Consider the following 26,578-nt stretch of genomic DNA (forward strand, 5'->3'; position numbering starts at 1 on the left):
CATCAAAATAAATTGCCCAAATTTGACATTCTGTGACCGTTATGAGTACGTTGTCCGTTGTGCTGTTCCTGAATGAAAGGTAACACTGGTATACGTGGTAAGTGCATAATGTTATTCCTGAGTAACACATGATCTATGAATATGGAATGATGATGAATAAGATATCATGTAATACGATGATATTTCCGTTGGACAGGGTGAGTAGGCAGTTTGTTATTGAGGGTCCTAAGAGCTTGTGAAAAAAAGCTGTTCTGGAAACTGGTGTTCCTGATCTGGATAATTTCAGCATCTTCTGCTGAAAAAGAGTTTATGGAAATGTTAGGAGGGGTATATGCTACTATACTGGTGGCTTTACTGCCACCAGGCTGCAGCTGCAGACAGAGGGAGTGAAGCCAGCAGGCTTGTCTGTGCGCTCATGCATTTGGCAGAATGGAGATATTCAAGGTTCTTGTAGTCAGGGTAGATGAGATAGGTGTTCGCCCCCTCGAGCCGGTTCCACCACTCCTTCAAGATTCATTTTACAGCCAGCAGCTCTTGGTTTCCAGGGTCGTAGTTCTGCTTGGCTGGGGGGAGTTTACGATAAATTAGTAAGACAGATACACAAGAGCTTACCCTACATGTTATGTACACGCATACTCTAGAATGAGAACATACAGTACAGTGTGACATATAGAGATTTTTCTAGACGAAAACCCACTGGCAGGTTTTTAATGATTTTGTATACATGTAATGTGTGTAACAGTTTAGCGTATGCGTTTGGTATTTAGTTATTTTTGTTTTTCTTTTCTTCAAAATTCCATGATCATATTTCCCACCTTATATATAGGGAGGAAACGTGCTCCTCGCCCCTGTCCTGTCGAACAGATTCCCCACAATGACATTTACACATATTAATTATTCAGATAGTTATTGTGCGTGAAGTGAAGCCATCCACAGCTGTTTGCTAAATTTCCTGTCATGACTGTAAAATAGTACAGTCTAGATAAAGGAATAAGGATGCTGGAATGTTCTGGAGAGTTCAAACGTATGACCTTGTTTAAGCTTGCGTTCTTTAATTGTCGTAAGAGTAGTGCGTTATGTAAAGACATCATCACAACAACAGAAGCAACATCCTGCTTTACTTTCAGGTTAGTAGTCTCCAAGCGCACCTTAAAACCATGACGTGGAAGGTAAACAACGACAACCCGGAAGTGAATAGAAGCGCTTCTGCCGCGTGCGCCCTGTTTGGAGAAGCCCCCCCTCCCCCGCCCCCGCCCCCGCCCCCGTTTCCTCACCGTTACAGAGGCTCTGACTTCATCACGCTTTTTGTCAAACACCATTTTCGCCTCCCTCCAGTTGGCATTTCTGTCCCGCCTGCTTTGACGTAGTCGCCGTTGCTCAAGAGTTTTATCGAAGCGAAGTCCAATGTAGGCGTCGTTCAGGTTTCGCCTATTACACACAGTAAGGACCGATAAGTGTGTGTGAATGTGAGCGTGAGGAGGAGGAGGAGGAGGCATGGAGGTTCTGTGGTTTCTGCCGCTGCTCGTCGTGCCGGTCCTGTTTTGGACCAGCTCCACGTTCGTTTACTATTTCAAAAAATGTTTCTACGTCGCCTATATGATGCTGTTGGCCCTGATCGCGATCCCCATTTGCATCCTGAAAAGCGGTGGACGGGACGTCGAGAATATGCGGTGAGTAATCAACGGGGCTTGTTCGACGTTGCACCGCGCCGTTAGCCAACTGTGCTAAGCGTTCACGCGTCAAAACCAGGCTGGGGTTCAGTCTCGTATAACGGATTAAGTAGACAACCGAGTGTGTAGGTATTTCTGACTAAACCGTTCAGTTGAGAGGAAACACTGAGACGTGGTAGTGACCAGCCGTAACGTGGCTAATTTATTGTAGCTAATACGTCAGCTGTAGATGATTCCGTGTCTCTCGTGTGAAGCCTTTTGTATGGATGAATGGACGATTGTAATGTCTGGCATCTCGGCTTGGACAGCCAGATGTTCCCTGGTGTTGCACAAGCCGACCCCAACCAGTTATGCTAAGCTATGTTCTCAGTCATGGCCTCCGGAATGACATTCCCAGTGTACTGTGGTAGTTTTATTTGCTTCACTCGTCAGACCGGTATTCACTCCCTATAAAACTGTCAAGTGGCGACACAAAACATCCAGTTAGGCCTAAGGTTAAATTCTTTAACGTGCTCACAGTGATGTTCTGTAACAATGTTAATGTCATGTTTGCTTAGAAGCAAAAAACTACAAACTATCAAATATGAGGTGAAATGAAAGACATTTGCATCAATGCACACCTTTTCTGGATTGGCAGAAAGTTGTGTTGGTTTAGAATCAACTTGATGCTCAACTGGTGTTAAGTGGATTTGAACAGGGTTATCCCCCCATATATCCCCCCCATGCATCCCCCCATGCACACCCCAGGTAGATACTGGACCGGAGAGCCACTGTACAGCTCAACTGATCTTTATTCTAGACCCACAGAGACCGCTGGTCTTGTGAAATCGTACTTGTGAGTTGTTTTGAGAGCGGTGTCGTTGGGTAAGTGTGAGGAAATACGGACTCCGAGCCAGCGAATGAGGTTCATGATTTTGTTTGCGATGTACGTATGTAACCGGTTCTACGCAGTGTCGCCAGATCGACCAAGTAAGATAGTTAAAGCATGCTCATAAAGTCGCTAGGGGACTTCGTGTACTAGTTTGCATGTTCATTTATCTATTGTGATCACTGGCATCATGGAATATTTTCACTTGGAATATAATTTTATCAGAACAGAAAATGACCGATTAGAATAGATTTGTTTTAAGTCGTTTGTTTCTTATAGAAAGAACTCGCCTTTAGTCGTGGCCCCACGGACAAAACTTTTAACGCGGATGCAAAATATTAGCTATATTTATATATCAAGAACACAGACAAAAAGTTCCAGTCAGTAGTCATGAAAAGTGAGTAATGATGAAACGGTACTCTCTTTTATTACAGTCTCCAAGACGAGAGATTTTAAAATGAAGAAGTCTGAGGGCGGGGCAAAATGAGTGAGTGGTCATTGGGAACAATGGTGATCAGTGATTGGTTGCAAGCACAATGTGGTCAGAGATTGTACGCTGGTGAGAGGAGTGAATCTGCTCTCCACAGTTTATCAGTCGCTGTGACGTGAGCTGGAGAGCCTTATCGAGTTCAATACGGTCATCAACGTGTGCTCAAAAAGTCGCTAAATTTGTCACGAAGATCTTTTTTGAATTGACACCATTCCAAATTCCAGTCTCTCACTTCTGAGACCTAGGAAGCATTAACTGTTACTTCATCTCAGGAGCGGCCTTCTCATCTGAGTCCTCTGCTTCAAACACACAAGGTTCCAAAGCGTCACCCTCCATATAAGTACTGCCATCCTTGATCAAAGCCGTTGTGAGTGTCATCTCGTAGATCACTAACTAGCTGGCGTGGACGTCAACCACACACACCACAGCACACGTAACTTACAGCAGCTGTGGTATTACTGAGTTGCATACATCTTGATTTAAATAATATAAACATATTTCATGTTTCAGGATTGGCTTTTTCTTTAAGATTAAAGCATCCAGGAAACACTCTTGATCAGACAGCAGATCGACAAAGCCGAACCAAGGTACTATAATGACGTTCACTGTTATTCGTTCAGGTCAGAAAGATATTGCATGTCATCTGAAAGACAGCACTAAGTGATATTCTGCCCCTTAGCATTGTCCGAGTGGGCAGCTTTACACAACCAGTCAATTATGTTGAGTTGGTGTATGAAGCCTGTGCCAAAAAACCTGTAATGAAGAGGGTGGAGTCTGTCTGCGTGGATAGAGCTATAGCTACAAAAATATCGCTGACATTCAGTAAAGCTGAAAATGCAGACTCTCGTTGCACAGTTTTGCATGCGACTGCTATCCGCTAGCAGTCAGATGCAAAACTATGCAACGAGAGTCTGCGTTGAAGGGAGGAGCCTTCCCTCTTTTATCCGTGAAAAGCTTGAGCCTATTAGCGAGCTACCATCCCGACACTTATCCCGACCGCGCTGTCTACGGATTTGTTTTGTTTTCTTCTGTAGTCACGGTTTAATTCGCTCTCGAGGCAAGTAAAACTGTCATGTTAAAAATGAGACGCACCTCATTCGAAGGGATGGAAAAGTCCTCGGGACCGAGTACCGCGTCGTCGTGTAGACGCAGACTGCGTTCCTGAGCAAGTCCGAAGCCCACCGTCATCCAGTTCTCATCGCTCTCCCGAATAAACACACCGGAACTCTTACACCACTGAAACGAACACCTGCGCCCCATTCGAACCCCTCTCATCTACTACACCTGTAGGAAAGCACCACGCGCCGTCACGGATAATTAAGAGACACCGACGTACTATAGTACATTGCCACGTCACCGCCTGTGACGTGTGACACGACCAGATTTTAAACCCGCAAGATGAAAAAAGCTCAGAATGTATCCATTTGTTCCTACAATTAAAATGAACAGATGCTAAGATTGTCTTTTGTGATGTGCGACACATCCAGTTGTGTCCCAAATGACCTGCTGTACACTCACACTAGGGCTGCGCAATGAATCGAATATCAATCTCGATTATGATTTGGGGTTTGGTGATAAATAGGTTTGGTGATGAAGTCATTGTTCAGGATGATAACGCATCTTGCCACAGAGCAAAGAATGTTAAAGCGTTTTTTTCAGGAAAGGCACAGCAACTCCATCACATGGCCAGCAAACCGTCCGCATCTCAACTGAAAATAAATGGTGGAAATTTAAAAAAAAAAAAAAAAAATTGGTCAATGACAAGCGTCCATCCTGCAAATCTGATCAGTCAACTGCTATTCCAGAAAGTTGAACCAGCTTGATGGAGAATATTGTTTTTCATTAGTCAAGTTCATACCTCGAAGAATTCAGGCATAAAATTCTGTCATAAACGCCTGAGGAGGGGCAGCAAAGTGCCGGTTGTGATTTTATTTTATTTTATTTTTTAAAAACTTATTTTGATTATTCCATAATTTTTTTTCCCTGTACTTAATCTGGAAAAAAAAAGGAATTTAATTTGATTTGTTTGAGGTATGTTTCACTAGACAGAATGTTCAGCTATTAAACAATAAATTGTCATCTGATTTATTTGCTACGAAGTAAAAAAAAGTATGTGGTGATTCCATCATTCTTACATGTATATATGTGCGTGTGTGTGTGTGTGTGTGTGTGTGTGTGTGTGTGTATAAAATCACACACACACTTCTAAAAGATAAATAAATAAATAAAAGTGTGAATATCGTGGAAAAGTTTTTTTTTTTTCCGTAATTTCATTCAAAAAGTGGAACTTTAATGTATTCTAGATTCGTTACACATGAAGTGAAATTTCAAGCCTTTTGTTTTGTTTTGTTTTATCTCGACGATTACGGCTTACAGCTCACGGAACTCAAAAATCCAGAATCTCAGTATATTGGAATAAAGAATTCATAATACAGAAATGTCGACCTTCTGGAATGTATGTTAATTGACGCGCTCAGTGCTTGGTCGGTTATTTAGGCAATCATGCATTCAGAAAACAGGAACCTTTATTTTACTGTAACTTTATTTACTTGTTGTTTTTTTGTAGTTTGATTATGTGTATAGAATAGTGATGGTCATATTCTGTTCTGTTAGGCCATATGTAAGCGTGTAGTTGCACTTTGTCCTCAACACACCATTCCAGCTGCGATTTATTAGAAGATATGGATCTCTGTATGTACAAAGGTCCTGGATAGACCGAACTCAGCGCCACACACCGGTTATTTTACAGTGCAGTTACATGATGTGTGTTGTGACAGCAATACCCTGTTGTTTAAATACTGATTCTCATGTTCACAAATACTGAAACATGTTTCACATACCAAATTTATCATTACAAAAATATATCTGGCTCTTTGAAGGTCCAGGGCACACTTCAACCCATTTGTGGAAAAACATATTTGAGAAGATGGGATAAGGAGCAGGAAGTGTTTTTTCTTATTTTAAAATCTTAATTCCATTACGCCTGTGCCCACGGTACCCTCAGATTTGTGTGCTTGCTGACAGGAATGTGACCTGACGTGGTCTTCCGCTGTTGTAACCCTTCTGCCTCGGAATTTGGTGTGGTGTGTGTTCTGACATGCATTTCGTCCCGTGATTGTAAAGAGTGCTTATTTGAGTTACTGTAGACGTTGTCAGTTTGAGCCAGACTGGCTGAACTGCAGATCACTGGATGTTTTTTGTTTTACGCACGATTCTGATAAGTCTAGATTGTTGTGTATGTGTGTGAAATCCCTGGAGATGAGAAACAGCCCCACACCATGATGCGTCACCTCCAGTCTTCACTGTTGGTGTAGTGTTTTTAGGGAGATGTGCAGTGCCAGTTCTTCTCCAAACATGGTGTGTAGTATCACAGCCAAAAAGTTACATTTTTCTCTCCCAGTATTTCATAGGCCTGTCCAAATGAGTTGTAGCAAACTTTAAACATGCCTTTTCTTTAGTAATGGAGTATTGTGTGTGAGCGTGAGCAGTGGAGAGCATTGCCTGTTGTTTTCTCTGTGACGATGGTACCTGCTGCCTCCAAGTGTTTCTGGAGCTCTTTCCGAGTGGTCCTTGGCTCTCGGGCTACTCTTCTGACTGTTCTTCTGTCCTGCCTTTACCTCTCATCAGAGTACTTGAGATGTTCAGATGTTTATCATTAGGAAGCGGCATGTAATATGAGTCTTGTAAAATAGTGGGCTATTTGCAGTACCACAAAACCACATTTCTTCCAGATTGAATACTATTGGAACAAAATTTCAACAAACTTAAGTGCCAACCCATGTGTGATTGTTTTTGCTTCTACCATAGGATCATTCGCTTCCTGGTTCGCCATGTGAAGTACTTCCTGGGTCTACGCTTTGAGATCATTGGATGGGAACACCTGCAGACTGAGGGGCCTTATGTCATCATCTCCAACCATCAGTCATCTCTTGATGTGCTGGGTATACACACACACACACACACACACACACACACACACTTACACAAAATAATGTATTCTCTCGTTAGACCTAAACGTTTAGACTGAAAGTATAAAAATGATACTTGATACTATGACCTGTTTATCTGTTTATTGGAAAATGATAAAAAAAGACTCAAAATTATTTGAATGTAAACAAAATGTAAAGTTGTGTAGAAATCTTTGCATGAGCCCAAACCAAACAAAGTTTTCTGCCAGATTTACAAAAGTTTGTGCGTATGTTGATGAACGAAGATGATCACCTGTAGTTTACCAGGCGTACGCGCGGCACAGCCGATTTACATTCGTTGACACCATTAAATGCGTCTCACGGTGCTGAAATGATTAAATGGCAAAAAAGTCTTTCTTAATGAGTCCTTATTGATCACACGTACATTACAGCACAGTGAAATTCTTTTCTTATTTAGGCTCATGCCAATGAACATATGTATTATTTAACAGCACCTGAACATGTCAAAATCTAGAGAGAAACTACCGAAAAAGTTAAATAAAGGAAGTGGAAGTAGTCATGAAAACCACGGAGAAATTAAAAAAAAAAAGATCTACACTACACACCAAGTGTGTCACACAGGGGAACCGCTATTTTTAAAGTGTCTCAATGGATGAGCCAACTTTCATCCTGCGAAAATAGCGTACTGGTCTTAAACATCTCTTCCCTTTCACTCGCAGCGAGAGCGACGTCTTCCTTCACTTGAGACATTCGTTCATGGCTTACGGCTGTGTGTAGTTTTATTTGTTCTAATTTATGGGTTTGTGTTGGCTCACGTTTTTTCTTTATTTTTCATATTGTTTTTAATACCAATAATACTAAAACGAAAATTTTCTCCACGGTATTATCAGTCCCCGATTAAGTGAAGTAGCATGAGGATGGTAGTATAGTATAATCCACATATAAAAGTGCAGTAATCCATGCAAATGATATGATTTGAATGTACATTTGTTAGTCTTCTTTCCTGTGAAATGAAAAGACTCGGAAGCTTGGGTAGGACGTCAAGTTTTTTTTTTTTTTCTGGACTTGGAGGATTTTCCTGCATACCAAATGTCTTGAGTAAACACAATTTACAAATAAGTCTGTTCATATCCAGCTTGATAGATGAGGCCCGATGTCGTTAATTCTCTTATTTCTGTTCATATCAGTAATAAGCTCAACACCAGTGCGTTAATAAATTTATTTAAAATGTTGTAAACAGCTCCCTCTACAGGCTGAAACAACCTTTTTAATTGAATCTGAATCCCTGCGTGAATTTGAGGGGATTTGTGTGAAAATCGAGAGAGGAATTTTGTGCCAGCACTTCTCTCTGAGCTCTTAGATACATAGACTTCATTTATCCTGAGGGGAAAATAAATCAGAGAAGACGTCATGGCAGTCGGTTTTCAGACTGATGAATGAGACATCAGGCCCCTTTTCAGATATTCACACACTAATGCACTCAATGGTGTATATACACTCACTGGCCACTTTAACAGGAACACCTGTACCCTATTATTGGTTGATTGGATGATCGTATGAATGAGCAGAGGCAAATTTTTCATAACGTGGAAAGGTTGGAGAGTAGAAGGTTGGATAAAACCTTGAATATCTAAAAACTAGCCATGTTCAGAGGTTATATCATCACTGGAAATTTACTCACAACTTGCCATAAGAAAATGCATTTGAGACATGTGAGAATAACTTGTGAACAGCTACCTGTGTCAACTGTCTACCCGAGATCTAATCACCCGAGATTTCTGTTTGTGATAGTTAATTCCCGGTTCTTTTGCCCCACGCAGGCCTGATGGAGGTTTTGCCTGATCGCTGCACCACTATTGCCAAGAAGGAGCTGCTGTGGGCAGGAACAGTGGGCATGGCCTGCTGGCTGGGGGGCATCGTGTTCATCAACCGCAAGAAAACTAGTGATGCTAAGAGTGTCATGGTCGACACTGCCAAGGTCATGCTGCACGACAAGGTGTGCTTCGCAAACCTTCAAATTAGCCATGGGGTGAAATTGAATTTAAAACAAGAATTGTTTTTATAATTAAAACTGTATAGTTGTTCGACATGTATAGTTTCATTTCTTCCAGCTTTGCTCTTTGGCGTCCTTTGGTGGGACGCTGTCCGGATTTGTCTCGTTTTCATCGTTCAAACCTTTAAGTCACCTCGAGTGTGATGACCTCATTTAAAACTGTGTGGAGTTAAGAGAATAAATGACGGATATTCATTTATAAATAAATGTAATAAACAATTTTCATTCACAGATTTCATCTGACCAGTTTCAGAAATGTTGAACTGTTAACTTGTATTTTATTCTTTATTATTCGGATATACAGAGGTGCTTGAAAGTTAGAGTTTTCTAGATATCGGAATAAATATGACTTAAAACATCATCAGGTTTTCCTGAAAAAAAGAAAAGTAAACAAAGAACTCAGTTAAACAAATGAGACAAAATATTATACTTGGTGTTTTCAATCACTATGCTGACAATCAGGTGTGAGAGAGTGAGTGAGTGAGTGAGTGTGCTGTTTTATTTAAAGAACAGAGCTCTATCAAAGTCTGATCTTCACAACACGCTTGGTGAGGTGTATCTTGGCACGACCAAAGGACCACAGAAAGTGTTGTTGAAGCTCATCAGACTATAAAAGGTTACAAAACCATCTCTGAAGAGTTTGGACTCCACCAATCCACAGTCAGAGATTGTGTACATGTGGAGGAAATTCAAGACCATTGTTCCCCTCTCCAGCAGTGGAGACCAACAAAGATCACTCCAAGAACAAGACGTGTAATAGTCCGCAAGGTCACAAAGGACCCCAGGGTAACTTCTGAGCAACTAAATTCCTCTCTCACATTGGCTGATGTTCATGAGGCCACCATCAGGAGAACACTGAACTACAGTAGTGCGGATGGCAGGGCTGCAAGGAGAAAGTCACCGCTCTCCAAAAAGAACACGTGGACGAGCCAGAAGGCTGTTGGAAAAATATTTTGTTGATGGATGAGACCAAAATAGAACTTTTGGTTTAAATGAGAAATGTTATGTTTGGAGAAAGGAAAACACTGCATTCCAGCATAAGAACCTTCCCATCAATCCCATCTGTAAAATATGGTGGTGATAGTATCTTGGTTTGTGCCTGTTTTGCTGGATCTGGGACAGGACAGCTTGCCATCACTGATGGAACAATGAATTCTGAAGTAAAATGTCAGGAGATCTGTCTGTGAACTGAATCTCAAGAGAAAGTGGGTCATGCAGCAAGACAACGACCCTAAACACACGAGTCGTTCTACCAGAGAACGGTTAAAGAGGAATAAAGTGAATGTTTTGTAACGGCCGAGTCAAAGTCCCGACCTTAATCCAGTAGAAATGTTGTGGAAGAACCTGAAGCAGCAGTTCATGTGAGGAAACACACCAACATCCCAGAGCTGAAGCTGTTCTGTACTGAGGAACGGGATAAAACTCCTCCGAGCCGATGTGCAGATGATCAACACTTACCCCAAACGCTTATCTGCAGTGATTACTGCACAAGGAGTCACACCACATACTGACAGCACAGGTGCACATACTTTCACCCCTCACAGATATGTAATACTGGATCATTTTCCTCAATACATCAATGACCAAGTACAGTATTTTTGTCTCTTTTTTTTCATTTGGTTCTTTTTGTCTACTTTTAGGACTTCTAACAAAGTCTGATGATTTACGTCATATTTATGCAGAAATATAGAAAATCCTAAACGGTTCACAAATTTTCAAGCGCCACTGTTCTCCATTCTGGCAATACTAGTGTAGTATTATTTATACTGATAATGTAGGATTCTGAAACAAAATATTTTAAATGAAATAAAAATATAACTGACAGGAACAGTTCGCTCTCTACATTTGTCTGTCTTCGCAGATCCGCCTGTGGGTGTTTCCTGAAGGAACGCGGAATCAGAAAGGTGATGTTCTGCCATTTAAGAAGGGCGCATTCCACCTAGCAGTGCAGGCCCAGGTAAGTGGCTCGCATTTAACACCAAGCAAAGAGCTTGTATAGTGCTGATTACACTGTAAATCAAGAGTTCTCAAGATTTTTAAGGACCCAAATACTGTTGCTACCACACATTTTATTTTATTTCCCTTTTTTTATTCGAAGACCTGAAATTATTGGTCTTAAAAAATAGTTGGTTATAAAACAACTAAATCTAAAATGTGTTTCATATATATATACACACACACACACACACACACACACACACACACACACACACACACACACACACGGGATCCTAACTATGTGTAGATAGTTTAGAAACAGCCAATGATCAGGGCCGTTTATATCCTGTCAATCAAAAGAGGGTGGGAAAACACGCATTTGTGCTGTGTGTAAAGAAGATGTCTCTTGTGTGGAATGACGACAAAACTGCAGTGTGTAACCTCTGCACTGATTAAATTCTACACCGGACACCGCAGCAGTGAAGCGCTGCTTGCGCTGAACTGAAACACCGTCGAAAGATTTCGGTGAAGACGAGTTACATCTTATATATAACTTGTATCTCTCTATCCGATCATTAATATTGTAATTCTAGCTACAATCCATGCTCTAGAGGCACACATGATGCAGCTGAAACAGAACTTGTGGCCCATTCAGGTCACTTTAACACAAGAGCGTATTGAATAAATATCCAAGACTAAATAAATGTTGGTAATTTAATTATTGGTCGGTTTTATTTATTTTAAAATATTGTATAAATCAGGTTTGCATGTATAGAACTCCACAATCACAGATGGTAAAAAATCTCCTGTGACCCTGTATGAACCTCACTATTCTGGAAGATGTGACTGCTGTGGATGTACACGGGTGAGTTTAGTGAACACCAGGAGGCGCCACTGTTCCTTTTGAGTACATTAACTTGAGATCACGCACACCTTCTCTGCTGGCATGGGAATCTTTTTAAGAAGGAACCCATGTTTCCCAAGAAGTTTCCACTGGAACTCTGGGCTGTAGTTCAGTTTTTAGCAGTGCCAGCTGAGAGAGCTGACCTTGGGCTATTATTAGCCTGGGAAGATAACATGGCCCGTCTGTGTTTATTTCAGCAATTGACCTTGTCTCTCTTTTCTCTCTTCCTCTTTCTCTCTCAAACACACACAGGCACCCATCATCCCCATTGTGTTTTCCTCCTATAGCAACTTCTACCTACGGAAGGAGAAAGAGTTCAAATCAGGTGAAAGACTTTATGCATTATAACTTTGGCACATTTATTCATCATACATGGTTTTCACCAGTGTACAGTCTTGATTTATTTATTTATTCATTTATTTATTATTTTTGTCAGATTAATTTGTCCAAAAGGCACAACATGCATTCTTAAACAGTCATCAATGAGCCAGAAAATGAGTGTGTGGAAGGAACACCTTTCGGCTGTGGACCCTTTGGGATGTGGAAAATTGGTTGGTGTGCTTATGTCCTTAATGGTAATGATGGTTTTCATCATTTTCTTATAGGAAAGATCACTCTGAAGATCCTCCCCAAAATTGAGACGAAAGGCTTGACGTCAGACGACGTGTCGTCGCTCTGTGACCAGTCGTATGGCGTGATGCGTGCTGCCTTCCTTGAAATCTCTGGCCAATCTCAGTCCAATGGGCCGTCCAATCACTGAGCGTTTTGGTGACTCCATCTACTGTTTCTCTCTCATTGCCTCTCATAGCCGCACCGCTCTGACGGCTCGAGACTTTGCAGTCGTGGTGATTGACGGTTGCTGTGGCAACTAGACACTTCCAGCATCTTCTTCAGTGTCAATATAAAGCCACATTACACACACACACACACACACACATATATATATATATATATATATATATATATATATATATATATATATATATATATATAACCACACACATACACTCAAATACACTCGTCTCTCGTTGAGACTTTTGGAAGCGCATGGGTGTGGCGTTAACTGAGGGCAACGACCTTTGACCTTGCCTATTGGAGACAGTCTGTTTGGAGCATTTTTACAATATGTTTGTTTCAGAAAGGAAGATTTCTTGTGGATGTGCACTTATCATGCATGCCTTGGGACGCTTTGTCTGTCCTTCGCTTTTAAGTTCCTGGACAATTTCTCATGTTTTACAGTTTATGCCTATTCCCTGCTATTCATTTACTTGTAGCTGATCTTTTAGGTCTTTTTTATTTTATTTTATTTTTTTTAAGTAATCATTTTTCATCTTGTTTTGGTTCATGTTCTATTGTCTTTTGCCATCAGTCCTGCCTTAGGACCCAGCCAATTAAAAGTGTACCTTAAATGTAACTACCACCAGTGACAAACTTCTACCATTCCAATCCTACCCCATAAAGCAGACGGTGGCAGATCGGGAGGAATTTTTCACTTGATTTTATGCAGTACTGCTAACTGTTTTCCCTTAATAAGCCTCTTCATTGGAGTTTGCACTTAAAAAAACAAGACAAAAAACGAAGCCTTTCTGTTGCTTAGCTTTATTTATTTTTGTATTTCAGCCTTTTTGCCTTTTTACCTTTTGTTCCTTGTTTTGGAAAAAGGTACCTCTTTAGCTTTAAATGTCAAAGGTAATTTACATGAACTGCAGTGTTGGATTGTACTATGGATATTGGCTCCTGGAAAAAAAAGGAAATGAAATACAGCCTATTAAAATGTAGTATTTAATAATTTATTTTGCTTGTGAATTAGAAATAGCCGTTTCTGGTGCTGGTTGCTTTACCGTCATGCCCTTAATCTGTGTCATAAACTTATTCAGTGTTGCCAGATTAAACAGTATCCTCCACATCTGGCTATTTTTTATTCACCTGGAGTGGAAACAGATTTGGGCTGTTTGTTGCATTTCAAAGTAACATTTCAGGACCGGTTCCCTAACGGCGCGTCCGATCCGGCACACTGAACTCGTACACAAGTCGTTCCGAGACACTTGATTAGCGCCACACACACGTGCTATCTACATGCATGCATATGCTAGATCAAGTTTCTGGCCTGATCTGTACTACATGTCTGGATAATTACAAAACCTTTGGTATTCATGTTTAATACTGCTAAATTAATATGCTACCGGCTATGAAAATAATAGTGTTTTTTAAATAACCTTTTAGTTACTAATTGTTTATTCAGAATTGTAATTTTTAAAAAATGACATTTATCATACTGGTACCAAAACAAACGCTCTAAACTGTTTCTGTGGCGTGTGTGAGGTTTCTCAGCTAGCAGTCACAGCACTGCGAGTCGATTCGTGATCAGTGACGGATGAAAGTCTTGAAGGTCGAATACTGGTCTAGTTCATCTCGCGTGAGAATGCGGGTCACGAATAACCAAATTTAAAGCGTACCTTACTAAACTGACTTATTCGGTTTGGACTGGGGACATGATATGATTTTAAAAAAGGTGTCAGTTATTTTTGGAAGCATTTTTGGGAAACGAAGCTGAACGGTCAACATTCTGAAAACCACGGGGGGAAAAAAGATTTGAAGTTGTTCCTTGTTTATCTCTTCTTGTTGAAATATTTGCTTGACATTTTAACTGTGCTTATTGTTGTTGTTGAAACTAGGCATTTCCATACCTGTTTTTCCATTTCATTTGGGTTGAAATAAATATTTATTTCATTTGGAACGCTAAGCAGTTGTTCAGGTTTTTTTGTTCTTTCCCACATCCTCTGCCAGTGCAGCTGTGATCCACAAATCTCATTTGCTACTGGAACTAAAAAAAAAGCAGGAATCAAACGATCTCAAATACTTTTAACAGGCGTTATATGGCCAAAAGTATGTGGACTCATGACCCTTACAGCCACGTGTGGGCCTTCCTCACACAGTTGTCTAGAATGTCTTTGTATGCTGTAGCTTTACAGTTTCCCTTCACCGGAACTAAGGGGCCCAAAGATGTTCCAGTATGACAGTACTCTGACGCACAAAGCCAGCTCCATAAAGACATGGTTTGCCACGTTTCGAGTGGCCTACACGTAGCCCTCACCTTAACTTCACTGGGACGAATTGGAATGCAAATTGCAGACCAGGTCTCCTTACCCGACATCAGTGCCTGACCTCACTAATGCTCTTGTGGCAGAATGGATAAATCCCCACACCCACGCTCCAAAATGTAGTGGAATGCTTTCCCAGGAAAGAGGACGTTATTATAACAGCATTGGGGGAGGAGGAGGGGGAAGGAGAAGGGGGGTGGTCCAACTCAGTAATGGGATGTTCAACATCAAACAGTGATCTGGGTGTAATGTCAGGTGACCACATACACTCGCTGAGCCCTTTATTAAGAGAACTGGTTAACTGATACTGGTTAAAAACTGGCGATCGTTGTAAATGCTGTTTATTGCGTGTGTCTGTGCGACATCTTCACTTTGTGTCTATGATCCGGTCGGGTCTGTTTTGATGAATATGTATTACAAATTCACAAAATGTTCAGTGTGAAAGCCCAGTGTAGAATCTGATTACATTAAGATTATACACAAAGGTCCAGTGGATCTGTGTAAAATACCTCAGATTTTAAAAAATCTAATCCTTGTTTTTTTCCAAATGGGAATAGACTTGTTTTTTTTGTTGCATTTCATTGCATTGCGCTGAATTTGTGCTTTTCTGTCTGAAGAGTGGTAAAATATCATTACATAGAAATAATCCACACCGCAACGGGCTTTATTACGAATGGCTGCGGGATAAAAGCTGATGAGGAATTACAGTGATAAATGAATAAGCATGCCGTTATTGATGCTGCCGACACTGATCTACACGAAGCACTTCATCCTTCTAGTCTAAGCAATAGAAAACTGAATAGAAATTCATTCCACATAATACAGCTGTGTGGTCACACGAACAAATAAGAGAACGCCGAGTATAAAAATGTCAAAAATTGCCGAAAATTTGTCGCCGATAGAAACGCGCACGTGTTGAATCATGAGTGTTTTTGTCTTTGCAGGAATTACCTCTCTCACAGAGGTACTAATAGGGCCGTTTAGCCATGAGAGACCGCGTGCATACTTCATATCACCACACTGCTGGATTCTCAGTTCTTCTGACAACTGCGCTGGCTGCAAGTAAGATCACAGATTTATCACTCAGTTATATTCGTCAGCCTGGCTCGAGATTCTGCTCTGCTCGCTGGAGTGTCGCACCGCTTGCCTCGCTCGCATGCTCGGTTGTGATGGTCAGGTGTCCACATACTATTGACCTTACAGTGTCTACTGGTTTGCTGATGGTCTGTTAAACATGACGAAGTCGTAGAGTGACGACTGTAGTGCAGATTCCGGGGCTGTTCTTTCTCCTGGAGTTGAAGGCAGGCTGTGTTCCGGTTGCATTTTGCAGGTGTACCTTGTGTTTGTTGATCATCTAGTTTTCTTGGCAAGAGCCTGGAATAGAAAAAATATGGACAATGGTCACCATAACGTGAAAAACATCTATACACAGATACCAGCACATTAAGGATGGGACAACATGCCATTGTGACCGTGTGTAGTGAGGACTGCAAACCTGACGCCACTCCGTACTGCTGCGATGATCACATGTCTGCCTTTTCCGCCCCGAATAACATTTTCAGATAAACATCAGACTGTTTACTGAGACGATAACAAACCATGCTTTCGGTACAGTAACTGATGCATAAACACATCATTTTTATAAAAGCTCTGTGGGAGGAGTCTGTAAGGTTACACCCACCCACTTTATATTTAAAAAAAAAAAGGATCAAAAGGGGAAAGTAGAAAGTTATTATACTTATAAAGTTATTATAGTTCTGACCGGGAACAACTGATCAGCGACAGCTGACTGATGACACGCGTAACGTATTTAGATTCCACGGAAGCCATGTTACTTGTTTTTATTTAGCATAACATACACTCACATGATCCAAGGCGTTCCTCCAGGAAGCTGACCTGTTCGCTGAGGGAGTCTATTCTGTCCAGCTGCCGCAGCGAGTGTGACAGGAAGTTAGTCTGGTCTGACAGGAAATCAGTCCTGTCTAACAGGAAGCCATTGCTGTTGGCCATGTCCTCCTCTGACAAAAAGAAAGTGGAGAACGGTGCGAGAACCATCTCCAGTTTCTATAACGAGAGAGACAAAGGAATGATTTTCAACCCGTTGTTGTATTTTATTGAAATAATGAACAGAATTATTCATATAACATTCCCAAACTTCCAGGGGGAAAGAAACCTGAGGCGTATCAAAACAATGATTATTTCATCTCAAATAGAACTTGGTGAGATCGCTGTGTGGGTTTTTCCTCTTGGTACCAAAAGGTCTTCGGTTCAACGCTGAGCTCCGGCGGTGCAAAATTCCTCATGTTTTCCCGGTGCTCGCGTCGGTTTCCTCCGCGTTCTCTGGTTTCCTCCTACCGCTCAAAATAAAACCCCGACCCACTGGTATGTGGATCGTCTATTCCTAATTGTCGGTTGCGCTAATTTGTTAGTCTGTACAGAATTTATAGTCCATATGGTACCGAGTGTATACAGATACTGGATGAGTGCATTACCTGTTCCAGCAGCTGTACTCTATTCCTGAGGATCTGGACCTCTTCTGAAACATTTGCCACCAGTCCCACATCTCCACCTTCAAACACATACACAACCATACACCTTCATGAGTTCTAAACCCCTCCCACTTTCAAATAAACACCCCCAAATATTTAATAGATGTCTATCCAATCAAATTCAAAGGAATATCTAATGGTATATGTCTAATGTATCTGAAATAAATGAAGGCAGATTGTCATAAACCACGATGACGATGTTGATGGTGAGGATCAAGTGTATCTGAAATAACCCTGTGTTTTCAGCACGTCCAGCACACACACACACACACACACACACGTCTTACACACGTCTCAGTACTGTCTCGGTTTTTACTTACACCCGAGGTCTGAATACCAGTGCTTGACATTTCAGTCTTAATCCTTACATCCTAACCATGCACACTTAACTCCACTCTGAATAAGACCCTGCATTATTGAGAAGTTTGTAGACGTTTTATTAAAGAAACTTGTAGCAAAACAATAGTCTGCATAAGCAGTCCCTAAATTCCCTATAGAGCTGAAACAGCCCCGAGACCACAGAAACACAGCCCTTTTTTAAAATCCATTTTATGTCTCGTATTTGCCGTTATTTTCTTCTCTTTTACATTCAAAAGCAGTCGTGTTAACTTCTCCAGAATCTGCAGCGGAGTTCGTGGCTTCGTCAGACAGAATATGACTCTCCAGCCTTCCTTCTTATACAGACACAACCCCAACCCAGGAATGTCATGAGTGCTTTACAAATAGGCGCGCGCGCACACACACACACACACGCACACACACGCACACACACACACGCACGCGCGCGCACACACACACACACACACACACACACACACACACACACACACACACACACACACACACACACACAGAGTGTTACACAAATCACTAGGTAACAAGAGGAGAGTGTAATCCCAGTAGCATATATCTAACTGGCTGTACTTCAAACCAATCAGAGAACAGCTCCACTGCTTTGGGTCCTGATCGGGGCCTGAATGAGGGCCAGTCTCTTACATACTACACACACACACACACACACACACACACACACACACACACACACACATCCAAGTTAGATTTGACTTGGCATTATGTGTACACATACATCATATCTTCACAATCTGTCCCAGATGTGTGTCATTAGGGTTATGCAAGAGAGTGAGGCTAAACATGTGCACAGAGAGAGAGAGAGAGAGAGAGAGAGAGAGATGAATAGATATAGAATACATGATCTGGAAGAAAGGGGGAGGGGTTGAACCAAAACCAGGTTTATTAAAATAGAAAGAAAAAAGAGAGGTTGGAATTCCATGTGATGGATAAAAAAGGCGGTTATGTTTCTCCTTCCTCGTGTCTGTCTGTCTCTCTATCACTACTGTTAATCTCTCTCTCTCCCTCTCTCTCTCTTTCATGCCAAGTTTCATGATTTTCACGATCTCATACGGTTTCATTCTGTGGTGACAGTATTTACAGTATTTACAGTATTTACAGTATTGCCTGGTCCACAGCAGAGGGTAACTGGCCTGACACGGCGTCTGATCTGACCTGAAGTGTTGTCGATCATGTGACTATCATGTCGCTATATCGTACGGAAACAAGACAAAAGAGAATTAAGAGGAAAACGTGGAGAAGGGATTGCTTGGGGAGACGCGTGGGTGTGATGATTGTCTATTCTACAAAGATAACTGAAAGTAGAGTACTGAAAAAACTACCGTGGTGTCCTGTCGTGTTTGTTTTTGTTTTTGTTTTTGCTAACTGACCCTTTGGGAATGACGCGCCAAATCATTTCTCATAGAAGCGTTATTACTGTGTTCACAGTTTGCCCTCGCCATTCAGTACAAACTGATGTATGAAATAACTTCATGTGCAGGACAGCAGAGGAACCCGATTGCCTCTTAGACTCCCGTCGGCTGTTTCTTAGCACCGTCCGCGCCACCAGCCGCAGAGGGACTCGCACTACACGATCCATTCAAGAGAACTCGCAAACTGTGAAAATCAACTGTGTTGCTGAACCGCTCAGACGACATGCGCAGTCGTAACAGAAGCGTTCAGTGAGTACTTGCTGAGCTGGGGGAAACGGCATCAGGGAAACTCGGGCTAAAATTAGTGCAGTGTGATTGACTTTTAGTTTTAATATTCAGTGACTCCTAGCCCAAATCTGTACTGGATCACAGGGTCGATGTATAACACACAGCGTTCAGGGCTGTCCTCTCTCGCATTGAGCGCAATGAATTTCTCACCTCTGCTGTTATGTGTAGATAGATGATTGTCTGCTTCGGGATGGCTGGCTGCTGTAGGATGAAGAGGAAGAGCACAAAGGCTTACGCAAGATCGTCTGTCTTCAGCCAGACGGAATCCATCAGCGCACACACAATGATAACTTCCTGCAGAGTTAATGCAATGATGACTGCAACCATGTGCTCCCTTGCACTCATCCACATCTAGCACACACACACACACACACACACACACAGAGAGAGAGAGAGAGAGACCATTACAAAGAGGCCAGCATTTTGAAATAGATGCTTAAATTTCAACTAATGGTCAGTAATTTTCAGGATTTTATACACTTGAAAATGTCTGATAAGTTCCGTCTGTTGTGTGTGTGTGTGTGTGTGTGTGTGTGTGTGTGTGACCAACATTAATATAATGTAAGTGTAATCTGAATTACATCTGTCCGTATGTGTCAGATTATTTCTAGAATCGATTCTAGTTTGAGTCAAAGAAATAGTATGAGGAAGAAATATTTTGAGGAATAATCATATTTCTTGCAAGCATTATAATAAAAAAATATCTGTTGGTAGTATGTCAAGGTCATTTCAAGGTGTTGTGTGAATTTGGGCACCTATCTGGCAGTAGCGTCCCGTCCAGCCAAAGGCACAGGCACAGTGATTTGGCCTCGTGCAGGATCCACCATTAAGACATGCCTGCACACACAACGCTGTAGAAACATGCACATCCAAACAGACACACACACACACACACACACACACACACACACACAAGCATTTTATGATATATAGAGACAGATTTGGTGCTGTAAACTGACAGATTGAGACAAAACGCCGCTGCATTCGAGAGTACCAAGTGTGAATCAGTCCATGACAAATGTATAAATTCTAAAGGGTTCACAAACTTTCAAGCACCACTCTAGCCATTTTAACGGTCTTGGAGTGGGATAGATAACAGGAATGTCAGTGTAGATTGAACACTTTGTGGTATCTAAACAATGTTTTCCAACAGATCTGTGTACGTGTGCACAATGCATTACAGAGTCTCTGGGTGTGTTACCGTGATTACAGCTGACTGAGTGAACACGTCGCCATCCTGGACAGCATTCTGAGTACACGTGAGGGCTCCGCTCTGTCCGGCTCACCTGTCTGTAGGAGACTTTATACACTGTCCTGAAACACGTGCATCAGATAGACGTTTAGGGTTTCATTAATAAGATGACCACCAAGCTGGTAAAATTGTCTGCAGAACAGGAAAGATTTTTACACCCACACACACACACACACGTCACTCGGCTGTTCTTTACACCTACAACACATACATACACACATACTCACAACCAGAGACTGATCAGTTCCAGCGTTTGTTTGTGTTCCTACTTGTATGTGCTACAGACGCGTTGGTTTAGACACATGGTGAGGTACGGTTTGTGTACAGGCTGGAGGAAGGATTCTGTTCTGGACACTACTCTGTCGGCTTTCCCAACACATACTCTCCTCCTGCAGGACACACACAAAGTTGTTCAACAAATACTAAGAATAAACGAATCAAATCAAACAGACCCAAAAGCATAAAGCTTTTGTGCTGTCTTGGCACATACGGTCCCCTCCGAAACAATTGGAATGGCCAGGCCATGACTGAAGACATTTGGGTTTGAGATCAGAAGAGGAATGTGAGAAGAGAGATTAGAATTTTTGCTTTTATTTCCTGGTATTTATATGTAGATGTGTTAAATGACATAGAGCACAGCACATGTTGTACCAGACCACCCGATCTGTGGGTGAGTAAAAATACCGGAACACGTGACTGATGTGTTTCTTGTCACCCAGGCGTGTAATGTTTAAACAAAATAGCTCTGAGAATCTACTCTGTGTTTCACCCTTCAGTTTCACCCGTGAAGACTGCCGTTGTTGTTAAAAAGGATAAACCATCATGAAGACCAGAGTGCTGACTATGGGAAAAATGAAAGCCATTTTGAAACTGAAAAAAGATGGAAAAATCAATCAGGGGTATTGCACAGACACTGGGAGCGTAGTCAATACCACCTGAGAAAGAAAGAAACCGCTGGTGTACTGAGCAACAGACAGCAAACGGGTCGGCCAGGGAAAACAACAACAACAGGTGATGACAGAACTGTTGTGAGAGCTGTGAAGAAAACCACAAAAACAACAGTCAGCGACATCACCAACAACCTCCACAGAGCAGGGGTATCACAATCCACCGTTCAAACAAGACTCTGAGAGTAAAATAAAAATACAGAGGAACCACTCATCAGCAGTAAGCATCGGAAAGCCAGATTGGAATTCACAAAGAAACGAGCCACAAAAGTTCTGTAACCAAGATGAACCTCTACCAAAGTGTGGAAAAAGAAAGCTCCAAAACATACGAGCTCATCTGTGGAACCTGGTGGAGGTAGTGTCATGGCTTGGGCTTGCATGGCTGCTTCTGGAACGTTCTCACTAATCTTTATGGATGATGGAACTCATGATGGTAGCAGCGAGTGAACTGTGAAGTTTACCGGAACATTTTGTCTGCAGATTTACAGAAGTGTCGTATCACAGCAAACCAGTGACTACATTTCTCATCCTGCACTGCAGCCTACAAACATGGCCGCCATGGACCGCAATTCCCAGAACACTCACTGTCATTCTAATCACGCACACCTGCATCCAACCTCGCACACAAGCACCCTGTTGGAACACTAGTCCTTGTGAAGTATCACGTGTGTTTTCCGTATACCGAGCCGTTGTGTCCTAGTTTTGATCTTGTTCTAACCCTCTTTCTCGTAGCACGTCTGTGTTTCACGATTTGCATTCGTCTGCCTGTCTCTCATATAATAAAGCTCTTATCTGCATTTGCATCTGTCCTAACCTCCATCACGTGAATTACGTGACACAGAGAAATGCATCCAAATTCCTCGGGAGGAACTTTATCATGCAGCAAGACAACGATCCAAAACACACTGCCAACTCAGCACAGGGCATTATCGGGGAGAAAAGCAGAAGGTTTCAGACTGGACAAGTCAATCACCAGACCTTAACCCAATTTAGCATGCATTTCACCTCCAGAAGAGGACACTGAATGGAGAAACCCCCCCCCCCCCACCCCCCCGAAACAAACCACAACTGAAAGAGGTTACAGTAAAAGCCTGGAAAAGCATCAAAACAGAAGAAACCAGCAATCTGATCATGTCAATGAGTCGCAGGCTTGATGCAGTTATTGCCAGCATGGGATATGCAACCACATATTAAGTGTTATTTTCTTCAAGCCTTCTCTGTTCTATGCTAAAACATTTTATGATTTATGTTGTGTAACACATCTAGGTGTAAATACCAGGCAATAAAAGCTGAAATCCTAAACTCTTGTCTCATATCCATCTTTTGACCTCAAACCCAAATGTCTTTGGTGTATAGCACAAACAAATGAACTGGCTTAGCCGTTCCAATAATTTCAGAGGGGACTGTAGATCAGCTACCTGAGTAGGTGCATGCTTCAAAGTTACCAACATGTAACTAGGGCTGTGACTCTGGCCATGACAACTGCACCACTGTGGTAGTTTGCCACCACGGTGATGGAGTGCCACACGCCATGTTAATGTTTCTGCTTGAGTACGCACTATGACAAGTAAACACCATCCAAAATCATAGCCAAAAAAAAACAAGCAAAACGTCATACACAATAAAGGCCGAAACAAATAGTAAAAAACCAGACGGTGATAATCCAGCTGACGCAAGAGTTAGCAAATGGTTAAAACACAGACAAGGTACACTGAGTAATAAGGAACATCTGCATCTTACGATCAGAGCGCTGCATTAGAGCGCGCATTAGTGGAGGGAGCTGGGGGCAATGAAATCAGATCCTGGGCATCTGTTTATTACACTACTTGCATTAGGACTGCCCGGGTTATGAATACATCTTTAATTAACACTTAACCATAGTATACTTTGTGCCATCATGCATACTGAATAGACCAATCTTATTATCCAACAACACATGAAGAGGATGAGAAGCTTCTTCAAATCCGCATAATAGCTCATGTTCCACTGAAACTTAGCAATAAACATGCCAAACTCACAGCAGTAGCAGTAGACATTATTATTATTATTATTATTATTATTATTATTATTAATTCAGCATGTCTGAATTAACACAAACACATACACACACCATAATAATTAAAAATGCTGGATACCCATGATGACCGTGGAACTGTGGAGTGCAACTTGCATGGAGGGAGAAAAGAAAAGAAGAGAGTATGACTGTGCCATACATCCCTCCCTCTTTTTCACACACACACAGGCACTGACTGTCTCTCAAACACACTCTCTCTCTCTTCCTGTCAGTGTGGTGTTTATGGTGCCTCTGGCAGGAAGAGGTCCACTTTCCAAGTGTTACTGCTATCTGAGCGAGAGAGGGAGAGAGAGAGAGAGAGAGAGAGAGAGAGAGAGAGAGAGAGAGAGAGAGAGAGAGAGAGAGAGATTTATGTTTCATGTCACAGAATGCTATTGATCACTTTGCTAAAATATTATATAACACTAATGCAAACAGATAAACAGTGGTTTCTTTCTGGCTTCTTAGGATGAAGGATGACTTAGAGAGCAGCTGTGTGTTATCGGTTTAATATATATATATATATATATATATATATATATATATATATATATATATATATATATATATATATATATAACAGATAACTGCCAGAGAGAGAGATGGGATTTCACATCAGCAACTTCAGACCATCAGCATTGTTAAGGACACCCTTTCTAACACACACACCACCGCAGAGGAAGAGATTAGACTTCATCTAACCCTTCTGGCTAAAATCCACACCTCGATCCTACCTGCATGACCCGATGCATTTTACAGAGAATTACACCTGCATCATATATGAATGAATTCATTCTCATTTTAAAAGGCGACACTGAGGTCAGTTTTTTGTGTAATGAGCTACAAACTTAAAAGTTTTTTTTTTTTTTTTTTTTTTAATGTTAATATCAGACGCACTGTGCAGCACCACGCTTCTCACTGCAGCTCCGCACGGACGTTCACCTGGACCTCAGTTACAGACCCCACTGCAAAACCTCTGGACAGTAACTCAACAGCTCTGCTGCAAGTGGATCCTCACCGCGCGCGCGTGCGTGCGTGCGTGTGCGTGCGTGCGTGTGCGCGATCCAAACTTACGGATTCCGCCGGTCTCACGGAGGGTATTCCGTGCTCCCAAATCCGAAATTCCCACAAACACACAACCGGAAGTGTATTTAAATTCGTTAGGTTTGGACAAAATACGTCTCTAAGTGCACATATAAAAATTTGCTACAGGCGCGGCAAACGGTACTCCATCCTACTGCTCCTTTTTGAGAACTCTGTGTGTGTGTGTGTGTGTGTGTGTGTGTTGGAAGCATGCAGTTCTCTAGCCAAAAGATTATCAAAAACTGCGCGGGGGGTGGGTAGGCTTAAAAAAAAAAAAACTTTCCGCCGCGCGCGCACGCAAACACACACACACACACACACACACACTGTGCGCTCCAAACTGAACTGATAAAAGTCAGTTATTTCGCGCCAGTAAGTATTCCTTGCGGGCCTCCCTAACGGGCACTTCCATTCTGATGTGGAATGTTTTGTCACTGTAGAACAGACCACACAGACAACGAGTCATTAAAGAGTGAGTAAAAGTCACTGTGAGGAACGCCAGTCTAGTCTAACACACTACACCCAGGCCCGAGTTAAGGGGGGTCCTGCAGTGAGATGGTCCAGAATCAAAAGTCCAGGAGGTGGCGCTGGACCTGATCCAACACTCTGAAATACAGGAAAACACACCAGACTTCTAGGCTGGATCAGGTCTACACCCCTCAGACTTTTGGTTCTGCAATGAGGGGTACTTGTGTGAAATTACAGGTTGCTTATCATTGTGAATTTGGGAACCATACTGTATATCCATAGGGCTCAATTGAGAGGCGTGTGATGGGACGTTGTCTCCACAGTAAAGAAAGGCAATTAAATCTATTCCAATCACGTCGATTAAGACTTATACAAATAGATATATCTAGATTTCTTAATTGCCTAATCACTGTTTAAAACTTGCCAAATTGAGGTTTTTTTTCTTCCCGCCACCATTCCCAAAGAAATTCTGAACAGTTCTGCCTGCTGTTGCTGAAAGTTAGAAGGATAATTCTCCCCCGCAGTTATATGGGTGGGGGGAAAAAACACCATAAGTTGCCCATTGGCAACTAGATGTGGGCGTGTCCAGCAATGTGATAAAACTGAGAAAAGTTTAACTTTATGCAGATGTCTAGCAACTACCAATGGGAGTGAAGACAGTGCTCCATAACAATGAACAATAACAGAAATAAATATGAGTAAATATTTTAGATGATTTATTATTCTAGGAAAGGATGAAAATACATGAAGCGTAATTTCCAGAACTCACTCACCTTTTTAAAACCACGTGGCTCCTCATTGATCTTGTGTTGTGTGCAGATGTGAGTGGCTTGGTGATTTAAGCCGCCTCTCCATCATTTCTTTTAAACCTCTTTTAAGCTCAGTATTTTTATTTTATTTTTTTTAAACAAAAAATAAAATTCTGGTGAGTTTTTGCATCACCCTGTGAACAGGCTGGAGAGGAATGGCATGCAATGGAGGGTTCACACCATGCTTTTAACGCTCAGTCCTTTCCTGTGGAACTCAGGAAGTGTGATGCCAAAACCGGAAATCCTTTGAGTGATGTTCCTACATCCACAAGAAGTTGTACATACCACTTGCATGTGGTTCTGTAATATGCAATTTGGGTCACAATTTTTAAAGATCATGTATTAATACATTAATACCAAGGCTCAGATCACAAAGTGTCTGCCATCCCAGCCTA

General features: G+C 41.8%; 2 protein-coding genes across 5 annotated transcripts; one reads left to right on the forward strand and one right to left on the reverse strand.

Annotated features, from left to right (window-relative positions):
* The first annotated feature begins 1,312 nt into the window (after positions 1-1,312).
* agpat2 (1-acylglycerol-3-phosphate O-acyltransferase 2 (lysophosphatidic acid acyltransferase, beta)) lies at positions 1,313-14,595 on the forward strand. Its single transcript, XM_017492630.3, has 6 exons — positions 1,313-1,670; positions 6,836-6,969; positions 8,778-8,953; positions 10,872-10,967; positions 12,105-12,177; positions 12,458-14,595. Exons 1-6 carry the CDS (start codon positions 1,495-1,497, stop codon positions 12,610-12,612), a joined length of 810 nt encoding a protein of 269 aa, XP_017348119.1. The 5' UTR covers positions 1,313-1,494; the 3' UTR covers positions 12,613-14,595.
* egfl7 (EGF-like-domain, multiple 7) lies at positions 13,236-26,333 on the reverse strand. 4 transcript variants are annotated; one of them, XM_053687638.1, is made up of 9 exons: positions 26,148-26,333; positions 23,906-24,114; positions 21,093-21,212; positions 20,773-20,885; positions 20,327-20,422; positions 19,722-19,922; positions 17,446-17,522; positions 16,819-17,017; positions 13,236-16,327 (listed from the first exon to the last, which is right to left on the reverse strand). In XM_053687638.1, exons 2-9 carry the CDS (start codon positions 23,983-23,985, stop codon positions 16,308-16,310), a joined length of 906 nt encoding a protein of 301 aa, XP_053543613.1. In that variant the 5' UTR covers positions 23,986-24,114; positions 26,148-26,333; the 3' UTR covers positions 13,236-16,307. The 4 variants fall into 4 exon arrangements, with proteins under 4 accessions (XP_053543613.1, XP_053543614.1, XP_017348117.1 ...); XM_053687639.1 differs by lacking the exon at positions 26,148-26,333 and adding an exon at positions 24,898-25,123 and having other exon boundaries at positions 23,906-24,110; XM_017492628.3 differs by lacking the exon at positions 26,148-26,333 and adding an exon at positions 24,898-25,123.
* Positions 26,334-26,578: the final 245 nt, after the last annotated feature.

The sequence above is a fragment of the Ictalurus punctatus genome, chromosome 18 (genome assembly GCF_001660625.3).
Source record: "Ictalurus punctatus breed USDA103 chromosome 18, Coco_2.0, whole genome shotgun sequence".
Taxonomy (NCBI): domain Eukaryota; kingdom Metazoa; phylum Chordata; class Actinopteri; order Siluriformes; family Ictaluridae; genus Ictalurus; species Ictalurus punctatus.